The sequence below is a fragment of the Carassius auratus genome, linkage group LG44F (genome assembly GCF_003368295.1).
Source record: "Carassius auratus strain Wakin linkage group LG44F, ASM336829v1, whole genome shotgun sequence".
Classification (NCBI taxonomy): domain Eukaryota; kingdom Metazoa; phylum Chordata; class Actinopteri; order Cypriniformes; family Cyprinidae; genus Carassius; species Carassius auratus.
Genome location: NC_039298.1, coordinates 5,362,873 through 5,381,198, shown reverse-complemented (window position 1 = coordinate 5,381,198; position 18,326 = coordinate 5,362,873). Strand labels below are relative to the sequence as shown.

The window sequence follows — 18,326 nt, the reverse complement described above, 5'->3', positions numbered from 1 at the left end:
TCACTTCATAACGTTACGGTTGAACTACTGATGGCAGATGGACTTTTCTGATGACGTCTTTCATACTTTTCTGGACTTTGACAGTGTAATTTACTTAGCAGTCTATGGGACTGTCACGAGCCCCCCGGTTTTCATCCAAAATATCTTAAATTGTGTTCCGAAGAGGAACTAAGCTTTTATGGGTTTGGAACGACATGGGTGTAAGTGATTAATGACAAATTTGTAATTTTAATGAAAATTTTCATTTTGGGGCAGATAACCGACCAACAGGAGATATTAAAGTTATATACTGTTATACACTCTCAAACTAGTGTTCAGTTTGGGGTAGGTACAGTTTTTTATGTTTTAAAAGAAGTCTTTAATGCTCACCAAGTTTGCATTTATTTGAAGAGAAAAAGCAATATTGTGAAATATTATTACAATTTAAAATAATGTTTTTATTTTAATGTATTATAAAAAAATTATTATTTCTGTGACGTCAAAAGCTGAATTTTCAGCAGTCTTGTTTTATCCTTCAGATAATATTATAAATGTATTTGCTGTCACTTGCAATCAATTTAATGCATCCTTCCTAAATAAACAACAGATTTATAAAAATAAAAAAAACTATTATTGGGTGCAATTCTAAGGAAATCACCCATACCCCCCACCCCCTTGAAAACGAGTTATGTGGCATTACAGCCTTCTATGTGAGTACAGGAAGTGTCTAATAGCTGTCCTTCAGGACTAATCAACAGTCTTTGTCTCCTCAAATAAAACTAAAATGAATCCAGCGATCTTCAGTCACGTCTACAATACAGCCACTGAATGTGAACGTGACTGTAAATTCAGATGAAGATCGGATGAAGGAGAGAGGGGTTGGTAACCTTTCCTGAGAGAGGCGGATGAGTGATCACAGATCCTTGAGAGGTGCACACATGGTCTTTGTAATGCAAAGCAAAAACCTAATGAAAACGGTTCAGCTGACTCTTTAAAATGCCAATCAGTAAACAAACAGGATTAGAAAAACTAATGCTGACAGGCACCTTTAATCTTTGTCATTTAACTAAATCTGTCATTAACTAAAACCAACATGGTAGAATCAAAGGAAAATGAAGAAGAATTTCCTGTCCTCAAGTCAAACTTTCATACCAAGACTGTAAAAAAGATTTTTCGAGGTAAAATAAAGATTATTGGAGTATGTTTAAAATACTATCTACTTCAAAGTTTCACTTTTTATTCAATGTGTTACTTGCCATTTCTTTGTAACAATTTGTGAAATTGACTAGCAATTTCTGAGTGAAAATGTTTTTTTACACCATTTTTTTTCGCCTCTCGGTTTGCTCCTTGTCCCATTCTTTGCCCCACTGGAACATTGAAACTGGGCATAAAAAATCTGCTGACCTCCAAAAAACAATGATCGGCACCACTGCTTGCAAAACAAGTAGCTTTTCCACATGGTTGTTTCTGAACAGGGACCACTCAGAGTCATTTTGACAGGTCTGGAGTCAAGTCCTATGACTCAACCCAGGTGCCAAACTAAAGGAAAGAAAGAAAGACAAAAAGGAAAAGCATTTCATGATCTGGGCAAAGCCTAGGCCTGCTGTTTCTTTTCTTTTGACTCATGAGGCCAGAGAGATGTGCTAACTTCACCAGGCTTCATTTTATAAAATGACATTTCATTCTGAGGTCACCTGAGGGGACCGTCTACATGCAGATCCGTATTCTGAACCTGGATAATGAGATTTCATTCTTACAGAGGCTAAATATTTGTTTTTTTGGGATGGAGATAGATGTGGCTTTAATATCTTGGTCAGAAACTAAAGCCACTATGAATTACACCCTTGATCATTGTTCAGGACTGTCGTTGTAGTGTAGGTTAGGAGCATAATGTCATCAAGGGCAAATACATAAACAACTCAAAGAGATACCATGTTTCTTGTGTACATTTCGGAGAACCAGGGCAAATATTTCTGTATGAGGCACCAAAATGAGGCAAAGAAGTCTGCCATATGGCACCGGGTTTCGGTACCCAACCCTACTGGTAATACATCTATTTAAGGACAGTTCTGGTGGGACAAGTTAAATGTGTCTTCTTCAGCACTCCTGTGATCAGATCAGCCATGCAGACACAGATAACACTTGTCCTTGACAACACAGAACTGAAATATGGCAGCCTTGCACCTGTTGAGCAGACAGGATCCCTTAACAGAGGAATCTCACTGGAGTCTGTGGGTATTCAGACAAACAAATTCTCGGGTTTGAATTCCTCCCTACTGAATCAACAGATCACTTAAAGCGGGCTTAATCGAATCCTCAAGGCCGGATTGATAGGGTAAACAGCCCGTGATAACATTAACCTCCCTTGCTGCTTCTCAGACACAAGGTTTCTGCCTGGATGTGTGTTCACTTAAATCAATGCAGTGTCTAATTCAATCCAAACTCAATTACCCTCTCCGCAATAATGGCCTTTAATAACAGGGTTTACTAGCAGGAGAACAGCTCACCAGAGCCGCCGTAATGCACTGCACTCTGAGAGAGCAGTCCCGTCATTCAAATACATACCAGTGATGAAATCAAGTCTGCTTGTAGCGATAAGACTCCGCTTTTACAATGCATTAGCATTCAGACATTCTGATATCATATATCTCTACTAAGACCGTAACCACAGTTGCTGATATCCCAACAGATCATTTATAATCACTCCTAACAGCACAGAGTAAGAAAAGTGAATGTAAAATGTTTTGGTAAACAGCGTTTGCTCTTACCCGCCGTATGCTCCAAAAGTGAAACTCCTCTTTCTCTGCGGCATCTTGGCTAATGCATACAGCTGTGAAAAACAGAGAGACAGAACTCTACAGAGACACCAGCACTGCCGCTGTCTCCCTGGACTGACTGGGTATGTGTTTGCGAATATATGTGTGTGTGTGTGTGTGTGTGTGTAACTGTACACATGCAGCCCGCTGTCCTTCCTTTCCACTTCCCTGGCTCCCTCTCTCTCATGCCTCCTTGGCAAATAAGGGACTGAGACGCTGGCTCTGTCCACTTTCAGTCGCCCCGGTAACCGCTCCCCACTTCTCATTCATATCAGCGCTACTGTAAACAGGCAGAAATAGAGCAGTACCTAATGTCTTCATAATGTCCTTTGAAATACACTCATTAAATCTGAATGAGATTTCAGGTAGAGGTCCGCAGAACAATCACTAGATAGACACTGCAATAAAATAAGAAAAATAAAAAAAAAATAAAATATATATTTTATTTTTCACCTATCCAGCCCATAACAGCAACATTGCATTGCAATAGCAAGTTTTAACTACTGGTTTCATGGACCATGTATACACCATATACAACATTTAAATGTTTGATTCTTCAAAATTTGTACATATATATATATATATATATATATATATATATATATATATATATGTGTGTGTGTGTATTTTTTTATGTATGTATGTATACAAAATATACATTTTATTTTCATACACACACACATTTTATATATTAACAAATATATACAGGGCCATCCTTAGCTGACCCCCACGGTCTATTCACGTTCACATTCTATTCATCTGTCAATATGAAAAGCCATTATTTTACCATTACTTGGAACTACATTTTAATTTTTAAACATGAATTGAGTAAACAATTTAAACTGGCTATTTATCAGTCTATCAATAAGCAATTTTAATATATATTATTTTTTGAATATATGGAGACGTGAAAAAATAAAATAAACGGGGGAAACATATATCAAACATAGTCATCTCTGAAAGGCTGTTACAATAAATAAAATAAATATCTAATATCAAATGATAGTTAATATGTACCAATATATCATGTATCCATGCATCCCTAAAATTATTGGTGATGCTAGTGGAGAAAAAACACCAGGGATCGTAGTAACAGCTGCACAAACAAAAGCGTAGTGCCAACTGTTGACACAGACTTGTATTCTTTTTCAAAGCCACTTAACTATTTACCTAACTACACATACCTACTTCCTCTGTTGTGAGCATTTTTAATAAATGAGCTTTGGACAGAGTCAAAGGAGAAGTGTATCTATCTATAAGTCAGTCATTAAGAGACTTTGCACGAAAGGTCTTGTGGCACAGTAAAGTCTGAGTCTGGCAGTAATGTCTCTCTGATTACTGAGTTGCTCATCATGACTTATCTGGTTTTAAACAGTTTAGAGTCTTATTGTACTCTAGCTGGTACATGGTTTTGTACTTAATCAGGAGTGGATGACTTCTGAAATTAAAAGAACACAAAAGACATCCAGTAAAGGGCCTGTTTCACACTGCACATGTAAACAGCTCATATTTATATATTCTTAATGTTTTTAAACATTTAATCATTATATTTTAGTATATATTATAGAATTATATTTATACTATTCTATACCATTCTAAATGTTTATATATTACATAGTATTTTCAATGACATTTTTAATTATTCTTTATATATATATATATATATAAATATATATAATATTATACATGTTTATATCACACACATATACAGGTGCTGGTCATATAATTAGAATATCATCAAAAAGTATTTCACTAATTCCATTCAAAAAGTGAAACTTGTATATTATATTTATTCATTACACACAGACTGATATATTTCAAATGTTTGTTTTAATTTTGATGATTATAACTGACAACTAAGGAAAATCCCAAATTCAGTATCTTAGAAAATTTGAATATTGTGAAAAGGTTCAGTCTAGTTTTGTAGGCTACTCAATCATGAGGAAGACTACTGAATTGACAGTTGTCCAAAAGATGACCATTGACACCTTGCACAAGGACGGCAAGACACAAAAGGTAATTGCAAAAGAGCCTGGCTGTTCACAGAGCTCTGTGTCCAAGCACATTAATAGAGAGGTGAAGGGAAGGAAAAGATGTGGTAGAAAAAAGTTTACAAGCATTATGGATAACTGCACCCTGGATATGATTGTGAAACAAAACCCATTCAAAAATGTGGGGGAGATTCACAAAGAGTGGACTGCAGCTGGAGTCAGTGCTTCAAGAATCACTACACACAGACGTATGCAGGACATGGGTTTCAGCTGTGATGAAAGTAAAATTTGCATTTCCTTTGGAAATCAGGGTCCCAGAGTCTGGAGGAAGAGAGGAGAGGCACACAATCCACGTTGCTTGAGGTCCAGTGTAAAGTTTCCACAGTCAGTGATGGTTTGGGGTGCCATGTCATCTACTGGTGTTGGTCAAATGTGTTTTCTGAGGTCCAAGGTCAACGCAGCCGTATAACAGGAAGTTTTAGAGCACTTCATGCTTTCTGCTGCTGACCAACTTTATGGAGATGCAGATTTCATTTTCCAACATGACTTGGCACCTGCACACAGTGCCAAAGATACCAGTACCTGGTTTAAGGACTTTGGTATCCCTGTTCTTTATTGGCCAGCAAACTTGCCTGACCTTAACACCATAGAAAATCTGTGGGGTATTGTGAACAGGAAGATGCGATATGCTAGACCCAAGAATGCAGAAGAGCTGAAGGCCACTATCAGAGCAACCTGGGCTCTCATAACACCTGAGCAGTGCCACAGACTGATCGACTCCATGCCACGCCGCATTGCTGCAGTAATTCAGACAAAAGGAGCCCAACTAAGTATTGAGTGCTGTACATGCTTATACTTTTCATGTGCATAATTTTCAGTTGGCCAAGATTTCTAAAAACCCTGTCTTTGTATTGGTCTTAAGTAATATTCAAATTTTCTGAGATACTGAATTTGGGATTTTCCCTAGTTTATAATATTTAGATTTTTCCTAGAATATAATATACAAGTTTCACTTTTTGAATGGAATTAGTGAAATAAATCAACTTTTTGATTATATTCTAATTATATGACCTGAACCTGTACATATACTTGCAGCTGCTTATGTGCTGCTAATACTGTACATACAGTGTGAAACAGGGCAAAGTCCTCAATTCAAAGTTAACTTGGTGACTGACTGGCCAACCAAATGAGATGGATTTATCCACCTGAAGAAAGTTTCCTTTAAATGAAAGCCCTGACATGTGCCATGATATATTGTCAATCCATCTGCAGAGTGGACAGGCTGTCCTCATTGACTCAGATGGCTGCTCTCAACCGAAAGACTTTTGCTCTTAGGGAATAAACTGCCAGGTAGACATTGATCAAACGACAATACTGTTTACGCAGCTCTTATGTTTTTCTTTGGATCACCGCTGTTCATCATTTCAAGGCTTGAGACAGACCCAGATGCTCCACAGAGAATGCTTATTGTTTGAGGGGCAAACAGAGGCCATATCAGTCACATCTCAAACAAATGAACGTGGCAGGTCCCATTTAAAAGCCAATAAACCCTCATGTCCTTTACAGCACCTGAGCAAATGGGATTTTCAACAGTGAGACCAAGGCATTAATATAAGGTTTGAACTTACAAGACCAAAATGTGAAAGGAGGTGAAAACTCATAGGGTGTAGTCTGAAATCTCCTGTAATAACAAAGAGGCTCTGAAAAGTACAGCTCCGTCAAAGATCTGCTTTCAGCTCAAATGAAAAAGTGTAGACAGTGGTGCAGTTGTTTATGAGCTGTTGACCCTGCGGCATGAAAAGGTTCAGCTTGCTTCCCTTCAGACGGGAGTTTTAATTACACCATAACATTTACTTTGTCTCATTATAAACACCTTTCTTAGGGCCACAGCATATGAAAGAGGTTCGACCGAGGCTAAGACTATATTTCAAATGGAGAAGAGATGATTCAATGGGGGCAGGTATTAAAGGTAATTGTTTAAAAAAATATTTTTCTCTGACTTTCACACTGCACGTCAGCCGTGCTAAAACAAGACGACTTTCTGTAAAACTTTACTCATAAAACTCCATTTGATTGGTGTCTGGAGCTTGTTTCAGATGGAAAAAATTCAACAGAAATACTTTTCACAGGCAGTCATGGGCTTGTGATGTTTAAAGAGGCCGTAGATGTACTAGATGTTTAGAAGTGGCCACATGACCCCACGTCCCAGCAAGGGAAGCAGACATGGCCTCCTGCACACTGCGCCCCTTCACTTGAGCTCTGTGTACTACTGCAGACACACTGAGAAAGAAACGGTTGTTCAAGCACACCATAAGCTTACCTAGAAACTTTTTTAGCAGCTTTTGGACACAGCCTCTGAAACTGCATTCATAATCAGGTTCACCTGGTCTGGTTACTGCCAACCCTTTTCAATTAAATCAACATTTAAATATAACTTATTAAACAAATCTTACATACTAACAAACTGTGCCAATTCCAGAAATGATGAGGAAGGTTACTGAAATACACCAGTTTGGGAAGGGTTACAAAGCTACAGTATTTCAAAGGCTCCTGGGTTTCAAAAAACCACAGTGAGAGCCATTATCTCCAAATGGATAAAGCTCAACAAACCCTCCCAGAAGTGGCTGACCTTCCAAAATTCTTCCAAGAATCCACAGCGACAAATCATCCAAGAATTCACAGTAGACCAAAGGAAAACATTGAAGGAACTGGAGGCCTCTCTTGCATCAGTAGAGGTCACTGTTCATGTCTCCACTAGTCAAAAGACACTCACCAAAAATGGCATCCATGAAAGAGAGGTGAAGCAAAAACCACTGTCAACCAAGAAGAACATTAAGGCTCATCTGAATTTTGCCAAAATGCACCTTGATGATCCTCTCCTATATAAAGTACACAGACATTACAGACACGTTACACAATTTCTGTCATTTGTATTGTTAGAATGCTAAGAAAAGGCATTCTCTAAAACAGATTCAGAATTCATCACATCTCCAATGCCCATCAATTTCAGTATTTTGAAGAGAAGCTCTACCATAGTAGTAATGGATGATTGGTGCATTGATACTCATATGCCAGCTAGAACAGACCTACACCCAAAGGCTAAAGCACAACCAGAGTTCACCTCTCTCTCTCTTTGGAGGATGACAACTCAGTCCTTCTCTTTCACACAGATGTACAACTCCTTTATCAATACATTTACATTTGTACACACATTTGAAGAAGTGTCAGTACAGTCTGTTCAGGGCAACACTGGCACCTACTGGCAGACCATTAAAAAACTACAAGGAAAAGTGATGCGTGAGAATGCATGTGCACTAAATTGTAGTCTCTGACTCACAGACTCAAACTGCAGTGACTGCTAAGTGCTATGCTGTTTGTGCATGATCACAGAGTATGTGGATTTTAACAGAAGAACATTCAGTTCTGAGAGCATGTGGAAAATAAATGCAACTTTTAGTGAAAAATTACAATAATATTACAAATGAATAAATGATTTTAAGTCATTGTTTACAGTAAATTCGGTCTGGTTTTGAAAGTCTTTAAATAAAGTGCATATGTAAGTTGAATGGGCCACTGTTTTTTTTTTGTTGTTGCTGTTGTTGTTGTTTTTTAGAGCAATCCAAGTATGATTATGGTTTTCATCCAATTATGGTTATTCTCTAGTCTTGAGCATTCATTAGCTATACACTCGGTTTTGCATTGCATTGTAGGAGTGAATGAGTGCACTCGATAATGTCCACTAAGGTTTTTAACACCACTAAAAATGCCTGTCCCTTCAAATAGTGCTCTATTAAAGTGTTTGGGGGTGATTTTGGATGCAGGGTGTGTGTTGCTCAGAGACGCACAGTTCTGCTTTAGCTTTAAATCAATATCAAATTTGCACTCATGCTATTTGGGACAAAAACAGCACTCGTGTTATATTGCTTTACTCTACCGTATGATAGAGCTATATGAGACAAAAACTCATAAAGGGCATTTTTGTACGAGAGCTATAGAAAGCAAACTGCTCTGCATGCTTTCGAATCGCTCTTGCAGTACTCTGAGGTCAAACACAGATCGGTCTTCAGGAAATAATTATGTGGGGTTCAGGAGAGTCTAAGTCAGGACACAGCCAAGTATTAAAAGCCAAAGAAAGTGAATATGCAGGGAAGACACATCGCTGGACTGTCCATCAGTGAAGCCTGTCAGTAGGTTTTGGCTCCTGTGTAAGTGTCATCTTAATGAATCATTCAGTAAAAGCAGGCTCTTCAGCTCAGCAAGAGGGCAGGGCATTATGTAGAAGCTATCCGATTTTCAGTTAGGCCGTCACTCTCCGAAGGCCTTCCAGTTTACCCAGCTTTCTCCTCACCTACTGTTGCTTTTCTGGCTGGGAAGTTTTCCAAAATAAAATGACAACATTTTTCTCAGAGCTCTGAAGGCTTGGAGTACTGTTCTTCTATTGTATTCTGATAACTTCATGAAGATGAAAGCACACACTCATACTTCCTATTCATCTTATGAATTTAAAGGACACATATTTGTCTCTTATGGAAACTTCACAAAATTTGGATCAATTATATTATCAGGGAATCAAATGCCAATAAAAGCTAATTATTCCTCTTACTGTGAATGGTTTATTGGTGCACAATATTACAAAAGAACATCAAAGTCTTTTCATCTCTTTTTAACATCTTGTCCACCAAGTAAAACATCAAATAATACAAGTAAAATGGTTTGCGATACTGTTTTCTGGTGACAAAACAGTAGCGTTCTATGATAATGTGCTGCTTTCATTGACACAAACACACATCACTTGCACACAGAGATTGGTGAACATGCTGTGCAAACACAGACAAATCTAGGAGCACAGCGATTTGTTGTCAAAGCTGCCCCACAACTTTCATTAATAACATAGCTTTGATACTGAATCACTACATTATATTTCACAGCAACAAGGGGATAAAGTCGCTGTTTTTGAAGTAACTAAACTGACAGATTCACTGTTTGCAGAGAGAGACGAGCAGACACAGGGAATTCACACACACAACTTTTATCTCTCTCTCTCTCAAAAGGCCATATTTGAGAAAAAGGTTGAGTAGTTTGCATCACTGGATATAGCTCTCAGTTAATTTAACATTTCTATTGTAAAACGTTTAATTAATGTTAATGATTTCTAAATTCCATCTTACCTCTCTCTCTTTCAACATTAAACTGATGTGCTGTAATTTGTGCTCTGCTGCTGTGAACAGTATACACCGCCTACTTTGATTTAAAGAGCCAGTTAGATGAAAATTCTAAGTTTCCTATCACTGTTTATAAGGCACTTACATTGTCATTTAAATTACCTCAATTCTCAGAGATCCCCAAACGGTTCGCGCGAGGCTGTTCAAAAGATTCAGTTTCCTTAAACCCCACCTTTCGATAGCATACTGTGTTCTGATTGGTCAACTAATATAGTCAGGTTTGATTGGTTGTTCCGCACACACCTCCACAGTAAACTATGCGTTAGCATCTGTTTGGGGTGAATTATGTCTTATTCCTCTCATCGCGAAGCAAACAATAAAATAAAAAACGTGAACAGTCTCGCTGCTTTTTCTTCTGTGTGGGTGTATTCAAACCGCGCGCTTCAGTTTGAATCTGAATAGTGCGTTCAGCGCGGGGGCGTGGTCACGAAGGGAGACATGAAAAACAGACATCGCGTTGTTTTCATATGGATTACTTTATCACAGAATATCTGTTTTCGGCAGCACTTGTTTAGTTTTAAAGTAGACATGTCAAGCTTTCTATAGATATCTCTCTCATGTCTCTTCGTTGAGTATTCACGGAGTTACAGTTCATTTTAATGACGTGTTTGTACATGACGATCAACGCAGACAGGCTGCAGACAGCACACATACTGATAAGATGCTCGGGAGAAAACAGACACATAACTTCATAATCATACTTCGCGTTGTGATTCGGAGATGCTTGTTGGTCTAAATAAAGTTTGTAATGAACCATCTTTTATGGCCAAACGCTTTGAAAATCACGCTGTACTCACCGAGATTAGAAAAGCAGTCATCAGTGAAATGTTGTGAACACAACAAAAGGGATTTGTTGTACTGCTCTGGCATTGTGGTGAAAATGAATTTTAGCCATTGGTTCTTCTGATCTTCATTCTTTGGCAGTGAAAATAAAACAAACGGTCTCCTAGACATGATACTCTCACACAAACCTGAGCGTCTGTGTGGGGGGTGGGGCAGGTCAGAGCTCCGTTTCTCCCAAGACGGTAGGCGGAGATTATTATGCAAAGTGCTCCTAGTGACGTACATATGGGCAAAAGATTTGAAATCTATAACGACTCGTTTCGGGGATTCAGAGTCGACTCCTTACTTTAGAAGCCAATAACTTTATAACAGACATGGGGACTTGTGACTTGGTGACTTGGACTCGAGTCGACTGGAGTCGCTATTTTTAGGACTTGAGACTTGACTCGGACTTGGAAGTTAAAGACTCGGGACTTGACTTGACTTGAGACACGATGACTTGAATGACTTGAGTGTTAATCACATCATGTTTTCAGTTTGAATATAAAATATATAAATTATTTTTTTAAATAAAGTTGATTACTCAGCTGGAGCGCAGGCTGAGAATAGCGTCGTGACTGGATCAGGACACTATCATCAGTCATGCCCTCTCTACCTTACACACACCACGCCCACTTAAATCAGATATCACATCAACATGTCAGCCTGAGAGGTACCGAGGGTCATCGCTTTTGTCTTCAATAGAAAACTTCAAAAAACGCGTGGAAAACGCTAGTCGCGCCGCTTTCTCCTTGTTTCCAAAGCGCTCGGGCAGAAGTGCTCCTGGGGCGTCTGTCGTTGCTAAGCATCCATGACACGCTCTCTCTCATTGAAGACGCGGAAATTTCAGCAAAGGATAAATGGATTTGCAGGACTAAAAATCGCTCGCAGTAGCTCTGCTACTAAATTCGTTTCAAAATGGCAATCCATATACAGCTATGAACAGCTGTTCCTTCATCTTAGCTGAGCTTTCAACGTTGATACGGGAAAGGATGAAGCTGATTGGTTAGTTATTGTCACATGACCTGCGGTGCGCTTGCGGCATTCTGAAAAGTTTAGATGTTTTTAACTCGATGCGGTGCGACGCGCGCGCGTTGCTTCCATTATGAGCGCGCATACCGCGCGCCTACATTGGAAATAACGAACTTGCGCGCGCAAAAGACGTGATGTGAACGGCCCCTAATGATCCGCTAGCAGGCCGTCAAAAAAACGCATTCCAGGGGCGGCGCTAGGGCTGGGCTAAGGGGGCATAAGCCCCGAATATTTTGTTACCTTGTCTTTCTCATAGAGCAAAACCATTAATCAGAAAAACTAATGTAGCTGCCGCGATTACCCAATCATGAGAAGTGCATATATATGATGTGTATATATATATATATATATATATATATATATATATATATATATATATATATATATATATATATATATATATATATATATATACAGTACAGAAAATAAATATGACGTATTTTAAGTTGTTTCATACTTTTTTGTTATGTACAGTACAGACCAAAAGTTTGGACACACCTTCTCATTCAAAGAGTTTTCTTTATTTTCATGACTATGACAACGGTAGAGTCACACTGAAGGCATCAAGGGCTATTTGAGCAAGAAGGAGAGTGATGGGGTGCTGCACCAGATGACCTGTCCTCCACAGTCACTGGACCTGAACCCAATCCAGATGGTTTAGGGGTGAGCTGGACCGCAGACAGAAGACAAAATGGCCAACAAGTGCTAAGCATCTCTCAGGGAACTCCTTCAAGACTGTTGGAAGACCATTTCAGGTGACTACCTCTTGAAGCTCATCAAGAGAATGCCAAGAGTGTGCAAAGCAGTAATCAAAGCAAAAGGTGGCTACTTTGAAGAACCTAGAATATGACATATTTTTGGTTGTTTCACACTTTTTTGTTATGTATATAATTCCATATATAATTCCACATGTTTTAATTCATAGTTTTGATGCCTTCAGTGTGAATCTACAATTTGCATAGTCATGAAAATAAAGAAAACTCTTTGAATGAGAAGGTGTGTCCAAACTTTTGGTCTGTACTGTACATAACAAAAAAAGTATGAAACAACTGAAAATACGTCATATTTATATTCTATACTCTGAGAGAGAGAAAGAGAGAGGAGAAAAGTAACAGTTTAATGTTGTATGTAAACTGTGTTTGAGAGAGAGAGAGAGAGAGAGGTGTTCAGAGAGGAGTCTGTTCGATGTTTAGCTGTTATTTGTTTTATGGACTCAATGTTGAAAATGTAAAACATGTCAAACACTGTTGGCAGAAGTGAAAAATAAATACATTTTAGGAAGTTACAATTTTGTTTGATTCCATGATGTATTTTACTGAACATGAGTATTTACAATGCAAATCCAAATTATTTTAATTTACTGACAGTTACTTATATCTTGTCTTTTAACTTTATTAAGATCAGATTCTGCAGGTAAAATAACAATATTAAGGTGACTTGACTTGGACTTGACATAGCTTGTGACTTGACTTGACTTGACTTGCCCAAGAAAAAAATACTTGGGACTTACTTGAGACTTGAAGGTTAAGACTTGAGACTTACTTGAGACTTGCACATGTGTGACTTGGTCCCATCTCTGCTTTATAAATCGTGTACTTTTTGATTTCCCATCTGTGTGGCTCTTTAATTGACCATCTCAGTCATTTTGATTTTGTTGATTGCTGTTAGGCCACTGGGACAGACCAGGTTAAAAATGTAACTTTTAAAGCTTTTGTCATCCTAACAACAAGAGTGCTGCTAAATGAAGTGCAGCAGATCAGTGCAAGAATTTCAAAAATTATTATACATAATCGTATATTATATAAAAATTGGCCCCGCCTCCAAGCAATCACAACAGAATGTCAGATTGTTTTATTTCTCAAAAGAATTAAGTTGACATCAATGCTGAATAAATGGCTCCAATGGCCACAGAATAAGCTTTTGCACAGAGCATAACAGACATTCTACAGCCAACAAACTCATTCTATTAATGAAGCATTTGGCATTTTTAATCAGGAAAACATCACATCGCAAACAAAGTGCTTTGCTGGCAATTAGACAGGCAATTTAATTTCTTAAAATGCCAAAGTTACATAAAGCACCCTGTTTGCTTGCCAGCCTGCAGAAATAAAAATGCTGAATGAAATATTCCACTTAAAGAGAACTCAAAATCTCTCAGGGTGAAGGAGAAAGATCTTCACACCCCCGGACCTCCCTTGCTCTTCTTCAAAGACTTTGTCTCATTTAAAATCTAAGCAACAGGATGAAATCTTACTTAAAACATGATGAGAACTGCAAACTAAATATTGAAAATTAAATACTTTCAATAATATTAGATTCCAATCCCATCTGCTCACTTTACTCATGCAGCAGACAGAGATGACATGAATGCTGACTTAATTTTTCTCTGCAGTTGCAAAGAGCTGAAGAAATGAAGTGCAAATGGCATAGCTTACACTAGTGACATTACAGTGGGGATCCGCAATGAGCCAAGCTGCTTATTGAAATTGGCAGCACATCACTGCTAGAATTCATGAATACAGATGAACAAGCTTCTGAACTGCATACTTCATAATCAAGAACATAATAAAAATACTCTAATAGATTGTGTTAGTATGCAAATCAAAACAGTAAATGACTTCGGCTGATTTTAAGGGCTTATCATCCAAATTAAGACTAGGGTAGTTTTTAGAAAAAAATATAAAAAGGAAAATTTATTACATTTATTTATCTGAGGAAAATAGGCACTTCACAATATTCACTTCTATGGTGTTGGAAATGGACCCTTTTCACAAGACTGTGATGATGCATTTCAATGGTCATCAGCATCATAAATCCTCCACAGTTTTTTATATCTTAATTTTTTTTTAAATGTATGTACATTTATAACACTATATTTTGAACTACGGTATATTACATTTGTATCAAATTACAAAAAACTAGTTAACGCTAATGCAAGGGTGTTTCTAATACAGCGTCTATGGAGGTGACAGTAGATTTTACTTCGTTCTCTCTACTGACTGCCGTTATCAGTCTCTCTCAATGTTTTTCCTTTTTTTGAAAGTCATGAAAACATTATTTATAAATTTTTTGCTAACTGATTAAATGTGGATGCAAAAAAATTAGTGGTAGTCTCCCATTCACTGCTATAGAAGTTTACCCAACTATGATGACATCTGTTTCTGAGAAACACGGAAATGTGAAATAGGATCACAAAAAAGGCAATTCAAATACTATTTTTCACAACTTGCGCTACTCAGTGTCTTGCAATCTTCTAATGTCATCTGTATGGCTCTGTTGATGGAGCAATCCTGTGTTTGCTCCTCTATTCTTTCCTAAAATCAGTGGGCGGGGCTAAAGAGGCAGTGATGTAGAAGCAGGCACTGATCTTCTCCTGCAGAGGCAGGGTTCAGCCACACTGTTACATCATAAAGTGGCACATTGCAAAACAAGTCAATTTCTGAGCTTAGTTTCAATAAAAGCTGTTTTTAAACTTACAAAACAATTTTGAGTTTAGAAGCTTACAGGATGTTTTACATTTTCATAGTGCATTTTGTTGAGGCAAAATATTAAGGGAAATTTTTTTTTCTGTTCTCTAAAAGGGAGAATTAAAAAACAAAGGAACAAAAATACTTCTAAATATTCAAATTAAAAGCCATTTACGATATTTTTTTAAATCTGAATAAGCAATTAGTAAGTAACTAATAAGTAATAAGTAACTGTGAAAGTGTTTAAATCTCATTTTATTACAACAGCTACAATATTTCAACTAATAACCTCTACAGCCGTTTTCTTATCAGACACTGATTTATAGAGCTCATTCCAGATGTTAAGCATCTAGAAGAAACTGGCAAGGTGCCATGAACACAAAGACAACATTTATCAAAGAGGGAGCAGAAAGCGCAATAAATCACTGCAATACAGAGAAACAGATGTATGGCCTTAAAAAAACGATAAGGATGTTAGTACGTCCATTTTTAAAATTTAAGGTGTTAATGGCTGAGATTTATACACTACATAATCGCAAGAGACATTATTTTGTAATAACTCTGGGACCAACTGAATAGTAGATAAGAGTCAGTTAAGGCTACAGTATGAGTGTGCTGTTCTTTCATTCAGAAGCGTTTCCTTAAGGTTCCAGCGTACCACTTCAGGTCTCTCTGGAGAGATCCAGCAGCCAATTAGTTGAAGCCCTAAGGCAGCTTGATGCATCTCAGACAGGATCCAGGGTGACAGATCTGTTCGTGCATAAAGTTCAGCTCTGATGAAAAGCAAGCTACTGCAAACTCATACACCACCTACAGCAGCACTATTCATCCAGTTGTCCTAACAGAGCCTGCGAATCCAAGGAATCGGAGGTCTTGTCTCTTAGATGAGCGTATAAACATGGTGCACTGTTTGGCAGACAAGCATTTTATCTGATGACATGCTGGGCAGTCAAAAGGGACAAAACAAGTTCTCTTCTCTTGGAAATATGTCAGTGTGTATATATTAGGGGTGTAACGGTACGCAAAAATCACGGTTCGGTACATACCTCGGTTTTAAAGTCACGATTCGGTTCATTTTCGGTACAGTAAGGGAAAGAAATGCAAACATTAAACTGCACTTTTTAAAAATACTTTAAAAAAATATATATATAAAATAATAAAAGAATAGGAAATAAAATACTGCTGCAAAGTTCTCCACTAAATAAAATACTCTCAGTCTCAAACCAATATCATATAATAAAATATAATGAAAAATAACTATGATGCAGCATTACCAATCCCAGCTTGTAGGCCAGCTCATTTTAAAAATATATAAGTGCAGCATGAACAGTTTGAGTTTTTAGACCTGCTCAGATTTCGTTATTGCTTTGGACCGATTGGAATTAAGAGCAAAGGTCTGTTTAAATGCCTTGACAGGAGCTGCATTTGAATTACAATCATTTTTTTCCTAGTAGTAGTGATGTTCACACTCGCGTGATGCCTTTTGAAAACCTTAGGCCGGTGACACACTGGCATATTGCCATAACACCATGCTCACACCACGCAGCCAGTGTCTCACCGGCCTTAGAATCAGCTGCAGGGAGGGATTCGCGCTGAACGCGGAGACACACAAACTATTGCATTCGGTCATTCAGTACACATGTGCACCGTACTGAAAGCCCTGTACCGAAATGGTCCAGTACGAATACACGTACCGTTACACCCCTAGTATATATGCATATGTGTATATATGAATGCATTATTTGGGGTTATATCTAAAATATACCAACCAATAAAAAATAAAAAGTTGGGACAAGGCCATGTTTACCACTGTGTGGCATCCCCTCTTCTTTTTATAACAGTCTGCAAACGTCTGGGGACTGAGGAGACAAGTTGCTCAAGTTTAGGAATAGGAATGTTGTCCCATTCTTGTCTAATACAGGCTTGTAGTTGCTCAACTTTCTTAGGTCTTCTTTGTCGCCTCTTCCTCATTATGAAATGTTCAAATGTTTTCTATGGTCTCTTCTATGCAGCCATGATGTTGTAATTGATGCTATTTGTGGTCTGGCATTGTCATGTTGGAAAATGTAAGGTCTTCCCTAAAAGAGACGTCTGGATGGGAGCATATGTTGTTCTAGAACTTGGATATACCTTTCAGCATTGATGGTGCCTTTTCAGATGCGAAGCTGCCCATGCCACATGCACTCATGCAACCCCATACCATCACAGATGCAGACTTCTGAACTGAGCGCTGATAACAACTTGGATTTTCCTTGTCCTCTTTAGTCCTGATGATATGGCGTCCCAGTTTTACAAAAATAACTTCAAATTTTGATTTGTCTGACCACAGAACAGTTTTCCACTTTGCCACAGTCCATTGTATAGAGTTTTAGCCAGCAACAGTGAATGGCACGGTGGATTGTGTTCACCGACAATGTTTTCTGGAAATATTCCTGAGCCCATGTTGTGATTTCCATTAAAGTAGCATTCCTGTATGTGATGCAGTGCCGTCTAAGGGCCCAAAGATCACAGGCATCCAGTATGGTTTTCTAGCCTTGACCGTTATGCACAGAGATTGTTCCAGATTCTCTGAATCTTTGAATTATATTATGCACTGTAGATGATGATAACTTCAAACTCTTTGCAGTTTTTCTCTGAGAAACTCCTTTATGATATTGCTCCACTATTTTTCGCCACCGCATTGGGGGAATTGGTGATCCTCTGCCCATCTTGACTTCTGAAGGAGGAGCCAATGAGCCAGTATTTGGCATGCCATTTCAAAATGTCTCACTTTCAACATTTCATATGTTATCTATATTCTATTGTGAATAAAATAAAACGTTTATGAGATTTGTAAATTATTCCATTCCTTTTTAATTCACAATTTTTTTGGAATCAGGTTTGTACTGTATATTAGATGAAAGCTGCACTTTCATAACCAACGAGACAAAAGGAGTAGCAAGCAGTTCAAGAAATAATATTTGAATTATTTGGTCATTGGAAAACACAAGTACACAT

General features: G+C 38.0%; 1 protein-coding gene across 9 annotated transcripts in view; it reads right to left on the bottom strand.

Moving 5' to 3' along the window:
- The window catches only part of LOC113068393 (rap1 GTPase-activating protein 1-like), a 72,751-nt gene extending 69,862 nt beyond the window's left edge, over positions 1–2,889 (bottom strand). For 4 of the 9 annotated variants that reach the window (XM_026241157.1, XM_026241160.1, XM_026241158.1 and 1 more), the window contains exon 1: positions 2,748–2,889. In XM_026241157.1, coding sequence (XP_026096942.1) covers positions 2,748–2,791 — 44 coding nt within the window. In that variant the 5' untranslated portion in view covers positions 2,792–2,889. The remainder of the gene's footprint in view (positions 1–2,747) is intronic. The other 5 variants (XM_026241159.1, XM_026241162.1, XM_026241163.1 and 2 more) reach the window with 2 other exon arrangements.
- Positions 2,890–18,326: the final 15,437 nt, after the last annotated feature.